Source organism: Entelurus aequoreus, linkage group LG13 (genome assembly GCF_033978785.1).
Source record: "Entelurus aequoreus isolate RoL-2023_Sb linkage group LG13, RoL_Eaeq_v1.1, whole genome shotgun sequence".
Taxonomy (NCBI): Eukaryota; Metazoa; Chordata; class Actinopteri; order Syngnathiformes; family Syngnathidae; genus Entelurus; species Entelurus aequoreus.
In genome coordinates this window covers 7,885,047-7,902,619 of record NC_084743.1, presented here as the reverse complement: position 1 = coordinate 7,902,619, position 17,573 = coordinate 7,885,047, and the positions used below count along the sequence as shown (strand labels likewise).

Here is a 17,573-nt window from a genome sequence, read left to right as displayed (position 1 = left end):
CACATGACCAACTATGTCACATGACCAACTACGTCACATGACCAACTATGTCACATGACCAACTACGTCACATGACCAACTACGTCACATGACCAACTACGTCAAATGACCAACTAGGTCACATGCTTCATGTCACATGACCAACTAGGTCACATGCTTCATGTCACATGACCAACTACGTCACATGACCAACTACGTCACATGACCAACTATGTCACATGACCAACTATGTCACATGACCAGCTACGGCACATGACCAACTATGTCACATGACCAGCTACGGCACATGACCAACTATGTCACATGACCAGCTACGGCACATGACTAACTATGTCACATGACCAACTACGTCACATGACCAACTATGTCACATGACCAACTACGGCACATGACCAACTATGTTACATGGCCAACTACGTCACATGACCAACTACGTCACATGACCAACTATGTCACATGACCAACTACGTCACATGACCAACTACAGCACATGACCAACTACAGCACATGACCAACTACGTCACATGACCAACTACGTCACATGACCAACTACGTCACATGACCAACTATGTCACATGACCAACTACGGCACATGACCAACTATGTCGCATGACCAGCTACGGCACATGACCAACTATGTCACGTGACCAGCTACGGCACATGACCAACTATGTCACATGACCAACTACGGCACATGACCAACTATGTCACATGACCAACTACGGCACATGACCAACTATGTCACATGACCAGCTACGGCACATGACCAACTATGTCACATGACCAAATACGTCACATGACCAACTATGTCACATGACCAACTACGGCACATGACCAACTATGTCACATGACCAACTACGGCACATGACCAACTATGTCACATGACCAACTACGGCACATGACCAACTATGTCACATGACCAGCTACGGCACATGACCAACTATGTCACATGACCAGCTACGGCACATGACCAACTATGTCACATGACCAGCTACGTCACATGACCAACTACGTCACATGACCAACTATGTTACATGGCCAACTACGTCACATGACCAACTACGTCACATGACCAACTATGTCACATGACCAACTACGTCACATGACCAACTACAGCACATGACCAACTACAGCACATGACCAACTACGTCACATGACCAACTACGTCACATGACCAACTACGTCACATGACCAACTATGTCCCATGACCAACTATGTCACATGACCAACTACGTCACATGACCAACTAGGTCACATGACCAACTAGGTCACATGACCAACTACGTCACATGACCAACTAGGTCACATGCTTCATGTCACATGACCAACTAGGTCACATGCTTCATGTCACATGACCAACTACGTCACATGACCAACTAGGTCACATGCTTCATGTCACATGACCAACTACGTCACATGACCAACTACGTCACATGACCAACTACATCACATGACCAACTACGTCACATGACCAACTACATCACATGACCAACTATGTCACATGACCAACTATGTCACATGACCAACTATGTCACATGCTTCATGTCACATGACCAACTACGTCACATGACCAACTAGGTCACATGCTTCATGTCACATGACCAACTACGGCACATGACCAACTACATCACATGACCAACTACATCACATGACCAACTACGTCACATGACCAACTACATCACATGACCAACTATGTCACATGACCAACTATGTCACATGACCAACTATGTCACATGCTTCATGTCACATGACCAACTATGTCACATGACCAACTAGGTCACATGCTTCATGTCACATGACCAACTACGTCACATGACCAACTAGGTCACATGCTTCATGTCACTGTCCACATTGTCCACCATACAATGATATTTGTGGACAATAGTGGTGAGGTCATCACTGGTGGAAGTGGGTCAGTGGCTAAAAGATGGCCAGTGCTAACATGTCAGAATCAGAATGAGAACTACAGAGCAGAGCTGATAACAATACAGAGCAGAGCTGATAACAATACAGAGCAGAGCTGATAACAATACAGCTACAAAATGTGATCCCTCCTTGAAGGCAACAATTGCCTTGACCTTAAAAAGTTCAAATTTGAGGCCTGATATTTATACAGAATGATTGAGTTGTATGCTATATGTTCCTCTTACGACAGAATGATTGAGTTGTATGCTATATGTTCCTCTTACGACAGAATGATTGAGTTGTATGCTATATGTTCCTCTTAAGACAGAATGATTGAGTTGTATGCTATATGTTCCTCTTAAGACAGAATGATTGAGTTGTATGCTATATGTTCCTCTTACGACAGAATGATTGAGTTGTATGCTATATGTTCCTCTTACGACAGAATGATTGAGTTGTATGCTATATGTTCCTCTTAAGACAGAATGATTGAGTTGTATGCTATATGTTCCTCTTAAGACAGAATGATTGAGTTGTATGCTATATGTTCCTCTTACGACAGAATGATTGAGTTGTATGCTATATGTTCCTCTTACGACAGAATGATTGAGTTGTATGCTATATGTTCCTCTTAAGACAGAATGATTGAGTTGTATGCTATATGTTCCTCTTACGACAGAATGATTGAGTTGTATGCTATATGTTCCTCTTAAGACAGAATGATTGAGTTGTATGCTATATGTTCCTCTTAAGACAGAATGATTGAGTTGTATGCTATATGTTCCTCTTACGACAGAATGATTGAGTTGTATGCTATATGTTCCTCTTACGACAGAATGATTGAGTTGTATGCTATATGTTCCTCTTAAGACAGAATGATTGAGTTGTATGCTATATGTTCCTCTTAAGACAGAATGATTGAGTTGTATGCTATATGTTCCTCTTACGACAGAATGATTGAGTTGTATGCTATATGTTCCTCTTACGACAGAATGATTGAGTTGTATGCTATATGTTCCTCTTACGACAGAATGATTGAGTTGTATGCTATATGTTCCTCTTACGACAGAATGATTGAGTTGTATGCTATATGTTCCTCTTACGACAGAATGATTGAGTTGTATGCTATATGTTCCTCTTACGACAGAATGATTGAGTTGTATGCTATATGTTCCTCTTACGACAGAATGATTGAGTTGTATGCTATATGTTCCTCTTACGACAGAATGATTGAGTTGTATGCTATATGTTCCTCTTAAGACAGAATGATTGAGTTGTATGCTATATGTTCCTCTTACGACAGAATGATTGAGTTGTATGCTATATGTTCCTCTTACGACAGAATGATTGAGTTGTATGCTATATGTTCCTCTTACGACAGAATGATTGAGTTGTATGCTATATGTTCCTCTTACGACAGAATGATTGAGTTGTATGCTATATGTTCCTCTTACGACAGAATGATTGAGTTGTATGCTATATGTTCCTCTTACGACAGAATGATTGAGTTGTATGCTATATGTTCCTCTTACGACAGAATGATTGAGTTGTATGCTATATGTTCCTCTTACGACAGAATGATTGAGTTGTATGCTATATGTTCCTCTTAAGACAGAATGATTGAGTTGTATGCTATATGTTCCTCTTACGACAGAATGATTGAGTTGTATGCTATATGTTCCTCTTAAGACAGAATGATTGAGTTGTATGCTATATGTTCCTCTTAAGACAGAATGATTGAGTTGTATGCTATATGTTCCTCTTAAGACAGAATGATTGAGTTGTATGCTATATGTTCCTCTTAAGACAGAATGATTGAGTTGTATGCTATATGTTCCTCTTACGACAGAATGATTGAGTTGTATGCTATATGTTCCTCTTAAGACAGAATGATTGAGTTGTATGCTATATGTTCCTCTTACGACAGAATGATTGAGTTGTATGCTATATGTTCCTCTTACGACAGAATGATTGAGTTGTATGCTATATGTTCCTCTTACGACAGAATGATTGAGTTGTATGCTATATGTTCCTCTTACGACAGAATGATTGAGTTGTATGCTATATGTTCCTCTTACAACAGAATGATTGAGTTGTATGCTATATGTTCCTCTTAAGACAGAATGATTGAGTTGTATGCTATATATTCCTCTTAAGACAGAATGATTGAGTTGTATGCTATATGTTCCTCTTACGACAGAATGATTGAGTTGTATGCTATATGTTCCTCTTACGACAGAATGATTGAGTTGTATGCTATATGTTCCTCTTACGACAGAATGATTGAGTTGTATGCTATATGTTCCTCTTAAAACTCACTGTTGGCTTTGTGGAGTCACGCCAGCTCTAAACTAAACAAGATGGATGCTAATCCAGCTGTCTGTTCCATATAAGAATGGCGAAGGAAGCGCATGGTTACGCAGAAAGTGGAAGGAGTGTGCTGCTTGGCACTTGAAGGAACAAACATGGCAGTTCTCTCCACCTTCTCTGTAACTCAGCAGGGTGTCATGTCATCCAGCAATTAGCTTGAAGAGCTGCAGTTGGCACAACAATAAATCACTGACTTGAACACAACAAGACTGCTTTCATCTGTCAGAGTGTAAGTGAGGGCCTTTACTTCCACATTTGTCACCATCCATCTTCTCCAACGCCGTGTTAACAAAGCTAAAATATGCAAATGACACACAGCGGAGAGGAAAACTACCCCCCTCAATTAGACTGGACTAGTGGACGCTTGGGGGAGCGAGAGGAAAAGAGCCCCCCTCAATTAGACTGGACTAGTGGACGCTTGGGGGAGCGAGAGGAAAAGAGCCCCCCTCAATTGGACTGGACTAGTGGACGCTTGGGGGAGCGAGAGGAAAAGAGCCCCCCTCAATTAGACTGGACTAGTGGACGCTTGGGGGAGCGAGAGGAAAAGAGCCCCCCTCAATTAGACTGGACTAGTGGACGCTTGGGGGAGCGAGAGGAAAAGTGACCCCCTCAATTAGACTGGACTAGTGGACGCTTGGGGGAGCGAGAGGAAAAGAGCCCCCCTCAATTAGACTGGACTAGTGGACGCTTGGGGGAGCGAGAGGAAAAGAGCCCCCCTCAATTGGACTGGACTAGTGGACGCTTGGGGGAGCGAGAGGAAAAGAGCCCCCCTCAATTAGACTGGACTAGTGGACGCTTGGGGGAGCGAGAGGAAAAGAGCCCCCCTCAATTAGACTGGACTAGTGGACGCTTGGGGGAGCGAGAGGAAAAGAGCCCCCCTCAATTGGACTGGACTAGTGGACGCTTGGGGGAGCGAGAGGAAAAGAGCCCCCCTCAATTAGACTGGACTAGTGGACGCTTGGGGGAGCGAGAGGAAAAGAGCCCCCCTCAATTAGACTGGACTAGTGGACGCTTGGGGGAGCGAGAGGAAAAGTGACCCCCTCAATTAGACTGGACTAGTGGACGCTTGGGGGAGCGAGAGGAAAAGAGCCCCCCTCAATTAGACTGGACTAGTGGACGCTTGGGGGAGCGAGAGGAAAAGAGCCCCCCTCAATTGGACTGGACTAGTGGACGCTTGGGGGAGCGAGAGGAAAAGAGCCCCCCTCAATTAGACTGGACTAGTGGACGCTTGGGGGAGCGAGAGGAAAAGAGCCCCCCTCAATTAGACTGGACTAGTGGACGCTTGGGGGAGCGAGAGGAAAAGTGACCCCCTCAATTAGACTGGACTAGTGGACGCTTGGGGGAGCGAGAGGAAAACTGCCCCCCTCAATTAGACTGGACTAGTGGACGCTTGGGAGGGCGAGAGGAAAAGTGCCCCCCTCAATTAGACTGGACTAGTGGACGCTTGGGGGGGCGAGAGGAAAAGTGACCCCCTCAATTAGACTGGACTAGTGGACGCTTGGGGGGGCGAGAGGAAAAGTGACCCCCTCAATTAGACTGGACTAGTGGACGCTTGGGGGAGCGAGAGGAAAAGTGACCCCCTCAATTAGACTGGACTAGTGGACGCTTGGGGGAGCGAGAGGAAAAGTGACCCCCTCAATTAGACTGGACTAGTGGACGCTTGGGGGAGCGAGAGGAAAAGAGCCCCCCTCAATTAGACTGGACTAGTGGACGCTTGGGGGAGCGAGAGGAAAAGAGCCCCCCTCAATTGGACTGGACTAGTGGACGCTTGGGGGAGCGAGAGGAAAAGAGCCCCCCTCAATTAGACTGGACTAGTGGACGCTTGGGGGAGCGAGAGGAAAAGAGCCCCCCTCAATTAGACTGGACTAGTGGACGCTTGGGGGAGCGAGAGGAAAAGTGACCCCCTCAATTAGACTGGACTAGTGGACGCTTGGGGGAGCGAGAGGAAAAGAGCCCCCCTCAATTAGACTGGACTAGTGGACGCTTGGGGGAGCGAGAGGAAAAGAGCCCCCCTCAATTGGACTGGACTAGTGGACGCTTGGGGGAGCGAGAGGAAAAGAGCCCCCCTCAATTAGACTGGACTAGTGGACGCTTGGGGGAGCGAGAGGAAAAGAGCCCCCCTCAATTAGACTGGACTAGTGGACGCTTGGGGGAGCGAGAGGAAAAGAGCCCCCCTCAATTGGACTGGACTAGTGGACGCTTGGGGGAGCGAGAGGAAAAGAGCCCCCCTCAATTAGACTGGACTAGTGGACGCTTGGGGGAGCGAGAGGAAAAGAGCCCCCCTCAATTAGACTGGACTAGTGGACGCTTGGGGGAGCGAGAGGAAAAGTGACCCCCTCAATTAGACTGGACTAGTGGACGCTTGGGGGAGCGAGAGGAAAAGAGCCCCCCTCAATTAGACTGGACTAGTGGACGCTTGGGGGAGCGAGAGGAAAAGAGCCCCCCTCAATTGGACTGGACTAGTGGACGCTTGGGGGAGCGAGAGGAAAAGAGCCCCCCTCAATTAGACTGGACTAGTGGACGCTTGGGGGAGCGAGAGGAAAAGAGCCCCCCTCAATTAGACTGGACTAGTGGACGCTTGGGGGAGCGAGAGGAAAAGAGCCCCCCTCAATTGGACTGGACTAGTGGACGCTTGGGGGAGCGAGAGGAAAAGAGCCCCCCTCAATTAGACTGGACTAGTGGACGCTTGGGGGAGCGAGAGGAAAAGAGCCCCCCTCAATTAGACTGGACTAGTGGACGCTTGGGGGAGCGAGAGGAAAAGTGACCCCCTCAATTAGACTGGACTAGTGGACGCTTGGGGGAGCGAGAGGAAAAGAGCCCCCCTCAATTAGACTGGACTAGTGGACGCTTGGGGGAGCGAGAGGAAAAGAGCCCCCCTCAATTGGACTGGACTAGTGGACGCTTGGGGGAGCGAGAGGAAAAGAGCCCCCCTCAATTAGACTGGACTAGTGGACGCTTGGGGGAGCGAGAGGAAAAGAGCCCCCCTCAATTAGACTGGACTAGTGGACGCTTGGGGGAGCGAGAGGAAAAGTGACCCCCTCAATTAGACTGGACTAGTGGACGCTTGGGGGAGCGAGAGGAAAACTGCCCCCCTCAATTAGACTGGACTAGTGGACGCTTGGGAGGGCGAGAGGAAAAGTGCCCCCCTCAATTAGACTGGACTAGTGGACGCTTGGGGGGGCGAGAGGAAAAGTGACCCCCTCAATTAGACTGGACTAGTGGACGCTTGGGGGGGCGAGAGGAAAAGTGACCCCCTCAATTAGACTGGACTAGTGGACGCTTGGGGGAGCGAGAGGAAAAGTGACCCCCTCAATTAGACTGGACTTCACTTCCACTAAGAAGAATGTGTTGTCAAATAGTGAGACAGTATTATATGAAGTACACAAAGTCATCAACAACTTGCTTGTCAAATAGTGAGACAGTATTATATGAAGTACACAAAGTCATCAACAACTTGCTTGTCAAATAGTGAGACAGTATTATATGAAGTACACAAAGTCATCAACAACTTGCTTGTCAAATAGTGAGACAGTATTATATGAAGTACACAAAGTCATCAACAACTTGCAGTGTTATGCATGTTGGTGCACCACCAAGACAAAATGATAACCACCACACCTTCAAAATGTGGTTTTACATGAAAACTAATAAAAGTAATAGCATGGATTGTAGCCTCCAGAAAAAGACACACAAAGTCTGACACTATTTTTACCTTTTTTTGCTAACAACTGTCCCAATTCCAACACGTCATAGTTCCTACACACACACACGCACACACACACACACACACACACACACACACACACACACACACACACACACACACACACACACACACACACACACACATCCATCTCCGTGTCTCCACGGACACAACAACACTTCTTTATTCTCTCCAATATGCTTTCAGGCATGGAGGGTGGTGTGTTCATGATCATGGGAACAATGAACATCAAGTCAAAAGCACACCAACATAAAACATTACCATTACCTTGCATTTTCTTGTTGGTAACAATCTGCATTATGTTGTTGTTGGTAACAATCTGCATTATGTTGTTGTTGGTAACAATCTGCATTATGTTGTTGTTGGTAACAATCTGCATTATGTTGTTGTTGGTAACAATCGGCATTATGTTGTTGTTGGTAACAATTGGCATTATGTTGTTGTTGGTAACAATCGGCATTATGTTGTTGTTGGTAACAATCTGCATTATGTTGTTGTTGGTAACAATCGGCATTATGTTGTTGTTGGTAACAATTGGCATTATGTTGTTGTTGGTAACAATCGGCATTATGTTGTTGTTGGTAACAATCTGCATTATGTTGTTGTTGGTAACAATCGGCATTATGTTGTTGTTGGTAACAATTGGCATTATGTTGTTGTTGGTAACAATCGGCATTATGTTGTTGTTGGTAACAATCTGCATTATGTTGTTGTTGGTAACAATCTGCATTATGTTGTTGTTGGTAACAATCGGCATTATGTTGTGGTTGGTAACAATCGGCATTATGTTGTTGTTGGTAACAATCTGCATTATGTTGTTGTTGGTAACAATCGGCATTATGTTGTTGTTGGTAACAATCGGCATTATGTTGTTGTTGGTAACAATCGGCATTATGTTGTTGTTGGTAACAATCAGCATTATGTTGTTGTTGGTAACAATCGGCATTATGTTGTTGTTGGTAACAATCTGCATTATGTTGTTGTTGGTAACAATCGGCATTATGTTGTTGTTGGTAACAATCGGCATTATGTTGTTGTTGGTAACAATCGGCATTATGTTGTTGTTGGTAACAATTGGCATTATGTTGTTGTTGGTAACAATCGGCATTATGTTGTTGTTGGTAACAATCTGCATTATGTTGTTGTTGGTAACAATCGGCATTATGTTGTTGTTGGTAACAATTGGCATTATGTTGTTGTTGGTAACAATCGGCATTATGTTGTTGTTGGTAACAATCTGCATTATGTTGTTGTTGGTAACAATCTGCATTATGTTGTTGTTGGTAACAATCGGCATTATGTTGTGGTTGGTAACAATCGGCATTATGTTGTTGTTGGTAACAATCTGCATTATGTTGTTGTTGGTAACAATCGGCATTATGTTGTTGTTGGTAACAATCGGCATTATGTTGTTGTTGGTAACAATCGGCATTATGTTGTTGTTGGTAACAATCAGCATTATGTTGTTGTTGGTAACAATCGGCATTATGTTGTTGTTGGTAACAATCTGCATTATGTTGTTGTTGGTAACAATCGGCATTATGTTGTTGTTGGTAACAATCTGCATTACGTTGTTGTTGGTAACAATCGGCATTATGTTGTTGTTGGTAACAATGGGCATTATGTTGTTGTTGGTAACAATCTGCATTATGTTGTTGTTGGTAACAATCGGCATTATGTTGTTGTTGGTAACAATGGGCATTATGTTGTTGTTGGTAACAATCGGCATTATGTTGTTGTTGGTAACAATCTGCATTATGTTGTTGTTGGTAACAATCGGCATTATGTTGTTGTTGGTAACAATCTGCATTATGTTGTTGTTGGTAACAATCAGCATTATGTTGTTGTTGGTAACAATCGGCATTATGTTGTTGTTGGTAACAATCTGCATTATGTTGTTGTTGGTAACAATCTGCATTATGTTGTTGTTGGTAACAATCTGCATTATGTTGTTGTTGGTAACAATCTGCATTATGTTGTTGTTGGTAACAATCGGCATTATGTTGTTGTTGGTAACAATCGGCATTTTGTTGTTGTTGGTAACAATCGGCATGTTTTTGTTTGTAACAATGGGCATTATGTTGTTGTTGGTAACAATCTGCATTATGTTGTTGTTGGTAACAATCTGCATTATGTTGTTGTTGGTAACAATCGGCATTATGTTGTTGTTGGTAACAATCAGCATTATGTTGTTGTTGGTAACAATCTGCATTTTGTTGTTGTTGGTAACAATCGGCATGTTCTTGTTTGTAACAATGGGCATTATGTTGTTGTTGGTAACAATCAGTGTGTTGTTGTTGGTAACAATGGGCATGTTGTTGTTGGTAACAATGGGCGTGTTGTTGTTGGTAACAATCAGCGTGTTGTTGTTGGTAAGAATGGGTGTGTTGTTGTTGGTAAGAATGGGCGTGTTGTTGTTGGTAACAATGGGCGTGTTGTTGTTGGTAACAATGGGCGTGTTGTTGTTGGTAACAATCAGCGTGTTGTTGTTGGTAAGAATGGGTGTGTTGTTGTTGGTAACAATGGGCATGTTGTTGTTGGTAAGAATGGGCGTGTTGTTGTTGGTAACAATGGGCGTGTTGTTGTTGGTAACAATGGGCGTGTTGTTGTTGGTAACAATGGGCGTGTTGTTGTTGGTAACAATGGGCGTGTTGTTGTTGGTAACAATCAGCGTGTTGTTGTTGGTAAGAATGGGTGTGTTGTTGTTGGTAACAATGGGCGTGTTGTTGTTGGTAACAATGGGCGTGTTGTTGTTGGTAACAATCAGCATGTTGTTGTTGGTAAGAATGGGTGTGTTGTTGGTAAGAATGGGCGTGTTGTTGTTGGTAACAATCAGTGTGTTGTTGTTGGTAAGAATGGGCGTGTTGTTGTTGGTAACAATCAGCGTGTTGTTGTTGGTAAGAATGGGTGTGTTGTTGTTGGTAAGAATGGGCGTGTTGTTGTTGGTAACAATCAGCGTGTTGTTGTTGGTAAGAATGGGCATGTTGTTGTTGGTAACAATGTGCGTGTTGTTGTTGGTAAGAATGGGCATGTTGTTGGTAACAATGTGCGTGTTGTTGTTGGTAACAATGGGTGTGTTGTTGTTGGTAACAATGGGCATGTTGTTGTTGGTAAGAATGGGCGTGTTGTTGTTGGTAACAATCAGCGTGTTGTTGTTGGTAAGAATGGGCATGTTGTTGTTGGTAACAATGTGCGTGTTGTTGTTGGTAAGAATGGGCATGTTGTTGTTGGTAACAATGTGCGTGTTGTTGTTGGTAACAATGGGTGTGTTGTTGTTGGTAACAATGGGTGTGTTGTTGTTGGTAACAATGGGCATGTTGTTGTTGGTAACAATGGGCATGTTGTTGTTGGTAATAATGGGTGTGTTGTTGTTGGTAACAATGGGCGTGTTGTTGTTGGTAACAATGGGTGTGTTGTTGTTGGTAACAATGGGTGTGTTGTTGTTGGTAACAATGGGCGTGTTGTTGTTGGTAACAATGGGTGTGTTGTTGTTGGTAACAATGGGTGTGTTGTTGTTGGTAACAATGGGCGTGTTGTTGTTGGTAACAATGGGCGTGTTGTTGTTGGTAACAATGGGTGTGTTGTTGTTGGTAACAATGGGTGTGTTGTTGTTGGTAACAATGGGTGTGTTGTTGTTGGTAACAATGGGCGTGTTGTTGTTGGTAACAATGGGCGTGTTGTTGTTGGTAACAATCAGCGTGTTGTTGTTGGTAAGAATGGGCGTGTTGTTGTTGGTAAGAATGGGCGTGTTGTTGTTGGTAACAATGGGCGTGTTGTTGTTGGTAACAATCAGCGTGTTGTTGTTGGTAACAATCAGCGTGTTGTTGTTGGTAAGAATGGGTGTGTTGTTGTTGGTAACAATGGGCATGTTGTTGTTGGTAAGAATGGGCGTGTTGTTGTTGGTAACAATGGGCGTGTTGTTGTTGGTAACAATGGGCGTGTTGTTGTTGGTAACAATGGGCGTGTTGTTGTTGGTAACAATGGGCGTGTTGTTGTTGGTAACAATCAGCGTGTTGTTGTTGGTAAGAATGGGTGTGTTGTTGTTGGTAAGAATGGGCGTGTTGTTGTTGGTAACAATCAGTGTGTTGTTGTTGGTAAGAATGGGCGTGTTGTTGTTGGTAACAATCAGCGTGTTGTTGTTGGTAAGAATGGGTGTGTTGTTGTTGGTAACAATGTGTGTGTTGTTGTTGGTAAGAATGGGCGTGTTGTTGTTGGTAACAATCAGCGTGTTGTTGTTGGTAAGAATGGGCATGTTGTTGTTGGTAACAATGTGCGTGTTGTTGTTGGTAAGAATGGGCATGTTGTTGGTAACAATGTGCGTGTTGTTGTTGGTAACAATGGGTGTGTTGTTGTTGGTAACAATGGGCATGTTGTTGTTGGTAAGAATGGGCGTGTTGTTGTTGGTAACAATCAGCGTGTTGTTGTTGGTAAGAATGGGCATGTTGTTGTTGGTAACAATGTGCGTGTTGTTGTTGGTAAGAATGGGCATGTTGTTGTTGGTAACAATGTGCGTGTTGTTGTTGGTAACAATGGGTGTGTTGTTGTTGGTAACAATGGGTGTGTTGTTGTTGGTAACAATGGGCATGTTGTTGTTGGTAACAATGGGCATGTTGTTGTTGGTAATAATGGGTGTGTTGTTGTTGGTAACAATGGGCGTGTTGTTGTTGGTAACAATGGGTGTGTTGTTGTTGGTAACAATGGGTGTGTTGTTGTTGGTAACAATGGGCGTGTTGTTGTTGGTAACAATGGGTGTGTTGTTGTTGGTAACAATGGGTGTGTTGTTGTTGGTAACAATGGGCGTGTTGTTGTTGGTAACAATGGGTGTGTTGTTGTTGGTAACAATGGGTGTGTTGTTGTTGGTAACAATGGGTGTGTTGTTGTTGGTAAGAATGGGAGCATGTCCAACTGTTGCTAAGGACAAAGCTAACATGGCGACAATGAATCTCCTCGGGCTGCTAGCTTGTCACACATGTGCTAATGCTACATAATGCGCCTAATTAGCATCCTCATTTTAGTCCATTTGCTGACAGGATTATCCTCAACATCTCTCACCATGCCAAAACACACACATACTGCTTGTGTGTGTGCGTTTGTCTTATACGTGTGTGTGTGTGTGTGTGTGTGTGTGTGTGTGTGTGTGTGTGTGTGTGTGTGTGTGTGTGTGTGTGTGTGTGTGTGTGTGTGTGTGTGTGTGTGTGTGTGTGTGTGTGTGTGTGTGTGTGTGTGTGTGTGTGTGTGTGTGTGTGTGTGTAGTACCACAGTTGTGTCATTTGAAGTTATCATCATTTTCTATCATTACTGCCTCCTCTCAGGATGTTTGCAAAGGACAGAAGGACATTCATGCTGTCTAATGTGTGTGTGTGTGTGTGTGTGTGTGTGTGTGTGTGTGTGTGTGTGTGTGTGTGTGTGTGTGTGTACTCACCTTGGTGCCAGCGCTGCAGGTTGGTGTTCTTCAGGGCGTCCACAGCCAGCAGTCCATTGTCGGTGTAGTTGGACGGCCGGTAGTTGACGTCCGACCTGGAGCGGTTGTGTCCTTTCTTGAAGGTGCTGTTGGTGGAGGCGGCGGTGCTGTCCTTGCTGTGGACCGCCAGGTCGTTGGTGGAGCGCGCCCGGCTCCTCTTGCCGTGCCTCAGGCCCAGCACGCTCAGGTTGTCGGCCCAGGCCAGTCCTAGTGGTCCCACCTCAGGTTGCTGGCCCGCCAGCAGGCTCCACACGCCGCTGGAGCTCAGCTTGGCCAGGGCCGTGCCAGAGACCTCCTGCAGCTTGCCGGGCTGCCTGGAGGCTTGGAGGACTCCCGCGTGACCCCGGCTCGGACCTTGGCCTTGAATGGCGTCAATGCAGTGGATGAAGTCCTCGGTGGCCTCTAGAGCCGGGCTGATGTCGCCCACCATCTCCAGCTGCCTCAGGTCCTCCATGGCCAGACCTTCTCCTGGTTTTAAAGCTCAAACATGTCCAACAAACAGCTGGACCAATGTCTTGTACACATGTGGACCAGGATCTGGAGGGCCTTCAGGTCTTCTTCTACTACTTGTCCGCCTCTTGTTCTTCCATCAACCTGTCTGACTTTCCCCTTGAAAAGGCTCTGAGAACTGCAGGGAGGTCCGGTCTGCTTCTAGCAGCCCCACATCAGCAAGATGTTGCCTGGAGGAGGAAGAAGAAACATCCATGAGGCCTTTCCTACAATAAAGCCATGCTCCTCTCCCTCGTCCTCTTATTGATTCTCTTCCTCTGAATTATTCAAGCAAGCATTATCTGACTGAGGGCCAGGCTACATGTTAGCATTATCTGACTGAGGGCCAGGCTACATGTTAGCATTATCTGACTGAGGGCCAGGCTACATGTTAGCATTATCTGACTGAGGGCCAGGCCACATGTTAGCATTATCTGACTGAGGGCCAGGCTACATGTTAGCATTATCTGACTGAGGGCCAGGCCACATGTTAGCATTATCTGACTGAGGGCCAGGCCACATGTTAGCATTATCTGACTGAGGGCCAGGCTACATGTTAGCATTATCTGACTGAGGGCCAGGCCACATGTTAGCATTATCTGACTGAGGGCCAGGCTACATGTTAGCATTATCTGACTGAGGGCCAGGCTACATGTTAGCATTATCTGACTGAGGGCCAGGCCACATGTTAGCATTATCTGACTGAGGGCCAGGCTACATGTTAGCATTATCTGACTGAGGGCCAGGCTACATGTTAGCATTATCTGACTGAGGGCCAGGCCACATGTTAGCATTATCTGACTGAGGGCCAGGCCACATGTTAGCATTATCTGACTGAGGGCCAGGCCACATGTTAGCAAGACATCTTCTGTCATCCTATCAGGGCTGTCCAATCAGAGCATGCGGCGGCCATTTGGTTATTTGTCATTTTCAAAACCATTAGGGCTCCCCTCAAGTCTGGTCCCTAGTCCCTGGTCCCTGGTCCCTGGTCCCAGTCAGAACATGTTTTACTAAACACTTACATCTCTCCATAAACTTCAAGTCTATCTGTCCAGAGAACCTCATTATTCTTTATGTTTGATGCAGTATTTCCCCAAAATGATTCAATCAGTAACAATCAGCATGTTGTTGTTGGTAACAATCATCATGTTGTTGTTGGTAACAATCGGCATGTTGTTGTTGGTAACAATCGGCATGTTGTTGTTGGTAACATTTGGCATGTTGTTGTTGGTAACATTTGGCATGTTGTTGTTGGTAACAATCATCATGTTGTTGTTGGTAACATTTGGCATGTTGTTGTTGGTAACAATCATCATGTTGTTGTTGGTAACATTTGGCATGTTGTTGTTGGTAACATTTGGCATGTTGTTGTTGGTAACATTCTCTAGAGTCTACATCAACTTCAGATCTATATGTCAATTCTAAGTTTAATTTTTCTTAATGTTGTTTTTCTGTTTGTTTGTTTTCTGCCCTTTTTGTCAAAAAAAAGTAGTTTTTTTTTTTTTTATGGCAAACACACAAAATATGCAAAATCTTCCACAAAAACTATATTTCAAAGTGTAATATTTGATGTGAAGTGATGGGAGCCTTGGATGGATCAATAATTCATAAAAACATTGATAGTTTGATAGACAGTTGAAAGAAAAAATCAGCTTTGTTTTATTAGTCAACGTTGCAACTTTTTCTAAATAACATTTCACCTGTAAGCTTTTTTATGTTTGTGTTTATTTGAATATTATTTTTGGAATGTGCCTTTAAAACATGAGCTGCTCACCTTATAGATAATAAAACATTATAGATAATAAAACCTTCTAGATGATAAAACCGTATAGATAATAAAACATTATAGATAATAAAACCTTCTAGATCAGTGGTCCACAACCTTTACTTGTGGATCGGTCAATGCTTGAAAATGTGTCCCACAGACCGGGGGAGGGGAGGGGAGGGGAGGGGTAGTAAAAAAATATATATATATATATATTTATTTATTTTTTGTCATAAAGAAATACAATCATGTGTGCTTACGGACTGTATCCCTGCAGACTGTATTGATTTATATTGATATATAATGTATATATTGTGTTTTTTATGTTGATTTTTTTTTAAAAAAATATATATATTTTTTTTTAATTGCTTGTGTGTCCGCAGCCCGGTACCAATCGGCCCACGGGCCGGTACCGGGCTGCGGACCGGTGGTTGGGGACCACTGTTCTAGATGATAAAACCTTCTAGATGATAAAACCTTCTAGATGATAAAACCTTCTAGATAATAAAACATTACATCTGATAAGTCTGGATACAAAGCAGAGGCTGGCGGCGCATGCGCGTTGATGACAAGGCACAGTCAGCATCTCTGCTTCAGTCAACAATGACGGCGACGATGACGTCACTGTCAGCGATGCGAGCGACACTTGCTAACTAGTCAGTCACTTGCTAACTAGTCAGTCACTTGTAACTAGTCAGTCACTTCTCCAAGAGACTCCTTCTCAACACTCCTCGCACATTAACACTTCAGAAGGCTCATCTTCGCCACCTTTGTTGACCTACAAACTATGTTTACTATGTTTTTGTCTGCTCGGGTGCTGCTTAGCTTGAAGCTAACAGCTAGCCTGTCTCCATCCTCGAACGATGTCGCTTCAGCGGGAGATAAAAGTGAACTTTCCATGGACTCACAAAGACTAAAACAAGTCATTTACTGGCACAGGATGAAGTTAAAAAGCTTGACTTTACACTCACCTTAGTGTTTACCATCAAGTCCTTCTCTGGACGGACCCGCGCGCTAAACCTGTCCGACTGCAAACTGAGGCTGCAGCAAGAAGGTTCCGCCTGGACTGACTTCATGTTCCACCTTCCTTCATGTTCCTCCTGCCTTCATGTTCCACCTTCCTTCATGTTCCTCCTGCCTTCATGTTCCTCCTGGACTGACTTCATGTTCCACCTTCCTTCATGTTCCTCCTGCCTTCATGTTCCTCCTGGACTGACTTCATGTTCCACCTTCCTTCATGTTCCTCCTGCCTTCATGTTCCTCCTGGACTGACTTCATGTTCCGCCTGGACTGACTTCATGTTCCGCCTGGACTGACTTCATGTTCCTCCTGCCTTCATGTTCCGCCTGGACTGACTTCATGTTCCACCTTCCTTCATGTTCCTCCTGCCTTCATGTTCCTCCTGGACTGACTTCATGTTCCACCTTCCTTCATGTTCCACCTGGGCTGACTTCATGTTCCTCCTGCCTTCATGTTCCTCCTGGACTGCCTTCATGTTCCTCCTGGACTGACTTCATATTCCACCTTCCTTCATGTTCCACCTTCCTTCATGTTCCGCCTGACTTCATGTTCCACCTTCCTTCATGTTCCGCCTGACTTCATGTTCCTCCTGGACTGACTTCATGTTCCACCTTCCTTCATGTTCCTCCTGCCTTCATGTTCCTCCTGGACTGACTTCATGTTCCACCTTCCTTCATGTTCCACCTGGACTGACTTCATGTTCCACCTTCCTTCATGTTCCACCTGGGCTGACTTCATGTTCCTCCTGCCTTCATGTTCCTCCTGCCTTCATGTTCCGCCTGGACTGACTTCATGTTCCTCCTGCCTTCATGTTCCTCCTGGACTGACTTCATGTTCCT

At 44.6% G+C, this 17,573-nt stretch overlaps 2 protein-coding genes across 3 annotated transcripts in view; one reads left to right on the top strand and one right to left on the bottom strand.

The window, feature by feature from the left end:
* The window catches only part of LOC133663119 (pleckstrin homology domain-containing family M member 3-like), a 41,964-nt gene extending 25,147 nt beyond the window's left edge, over window positions 1–16,817 (bottom strand). Inside the window, exons 1-2 of the mRNA XM_062067351.1 lie at window positions 16,686–16,817; window positions 13,422–14,140 (exon numbers count right to left, since the gene is read on the bottom strand). Of these exons, the coding sequence (XP_061923335.1) occupies window positions 13,422–13,914 (493 nt within the window). The 5' untranslated portion in view covers window positions 13,915–14,140; window positions 16,686–16,817. The remainder of the gene's footprint in view (window positions 1–13,421; window positions 14,141–16,685) is intronic.
* LOC133663120 (transmembrane protein 237A-like) overlaps window positions 1–17,573 on the top strand; it is a 94,931-nt gene that overhangs the window by 43,099 nt on the left and 34,259 nt on the right. The window lies entirely within an intron of this gene.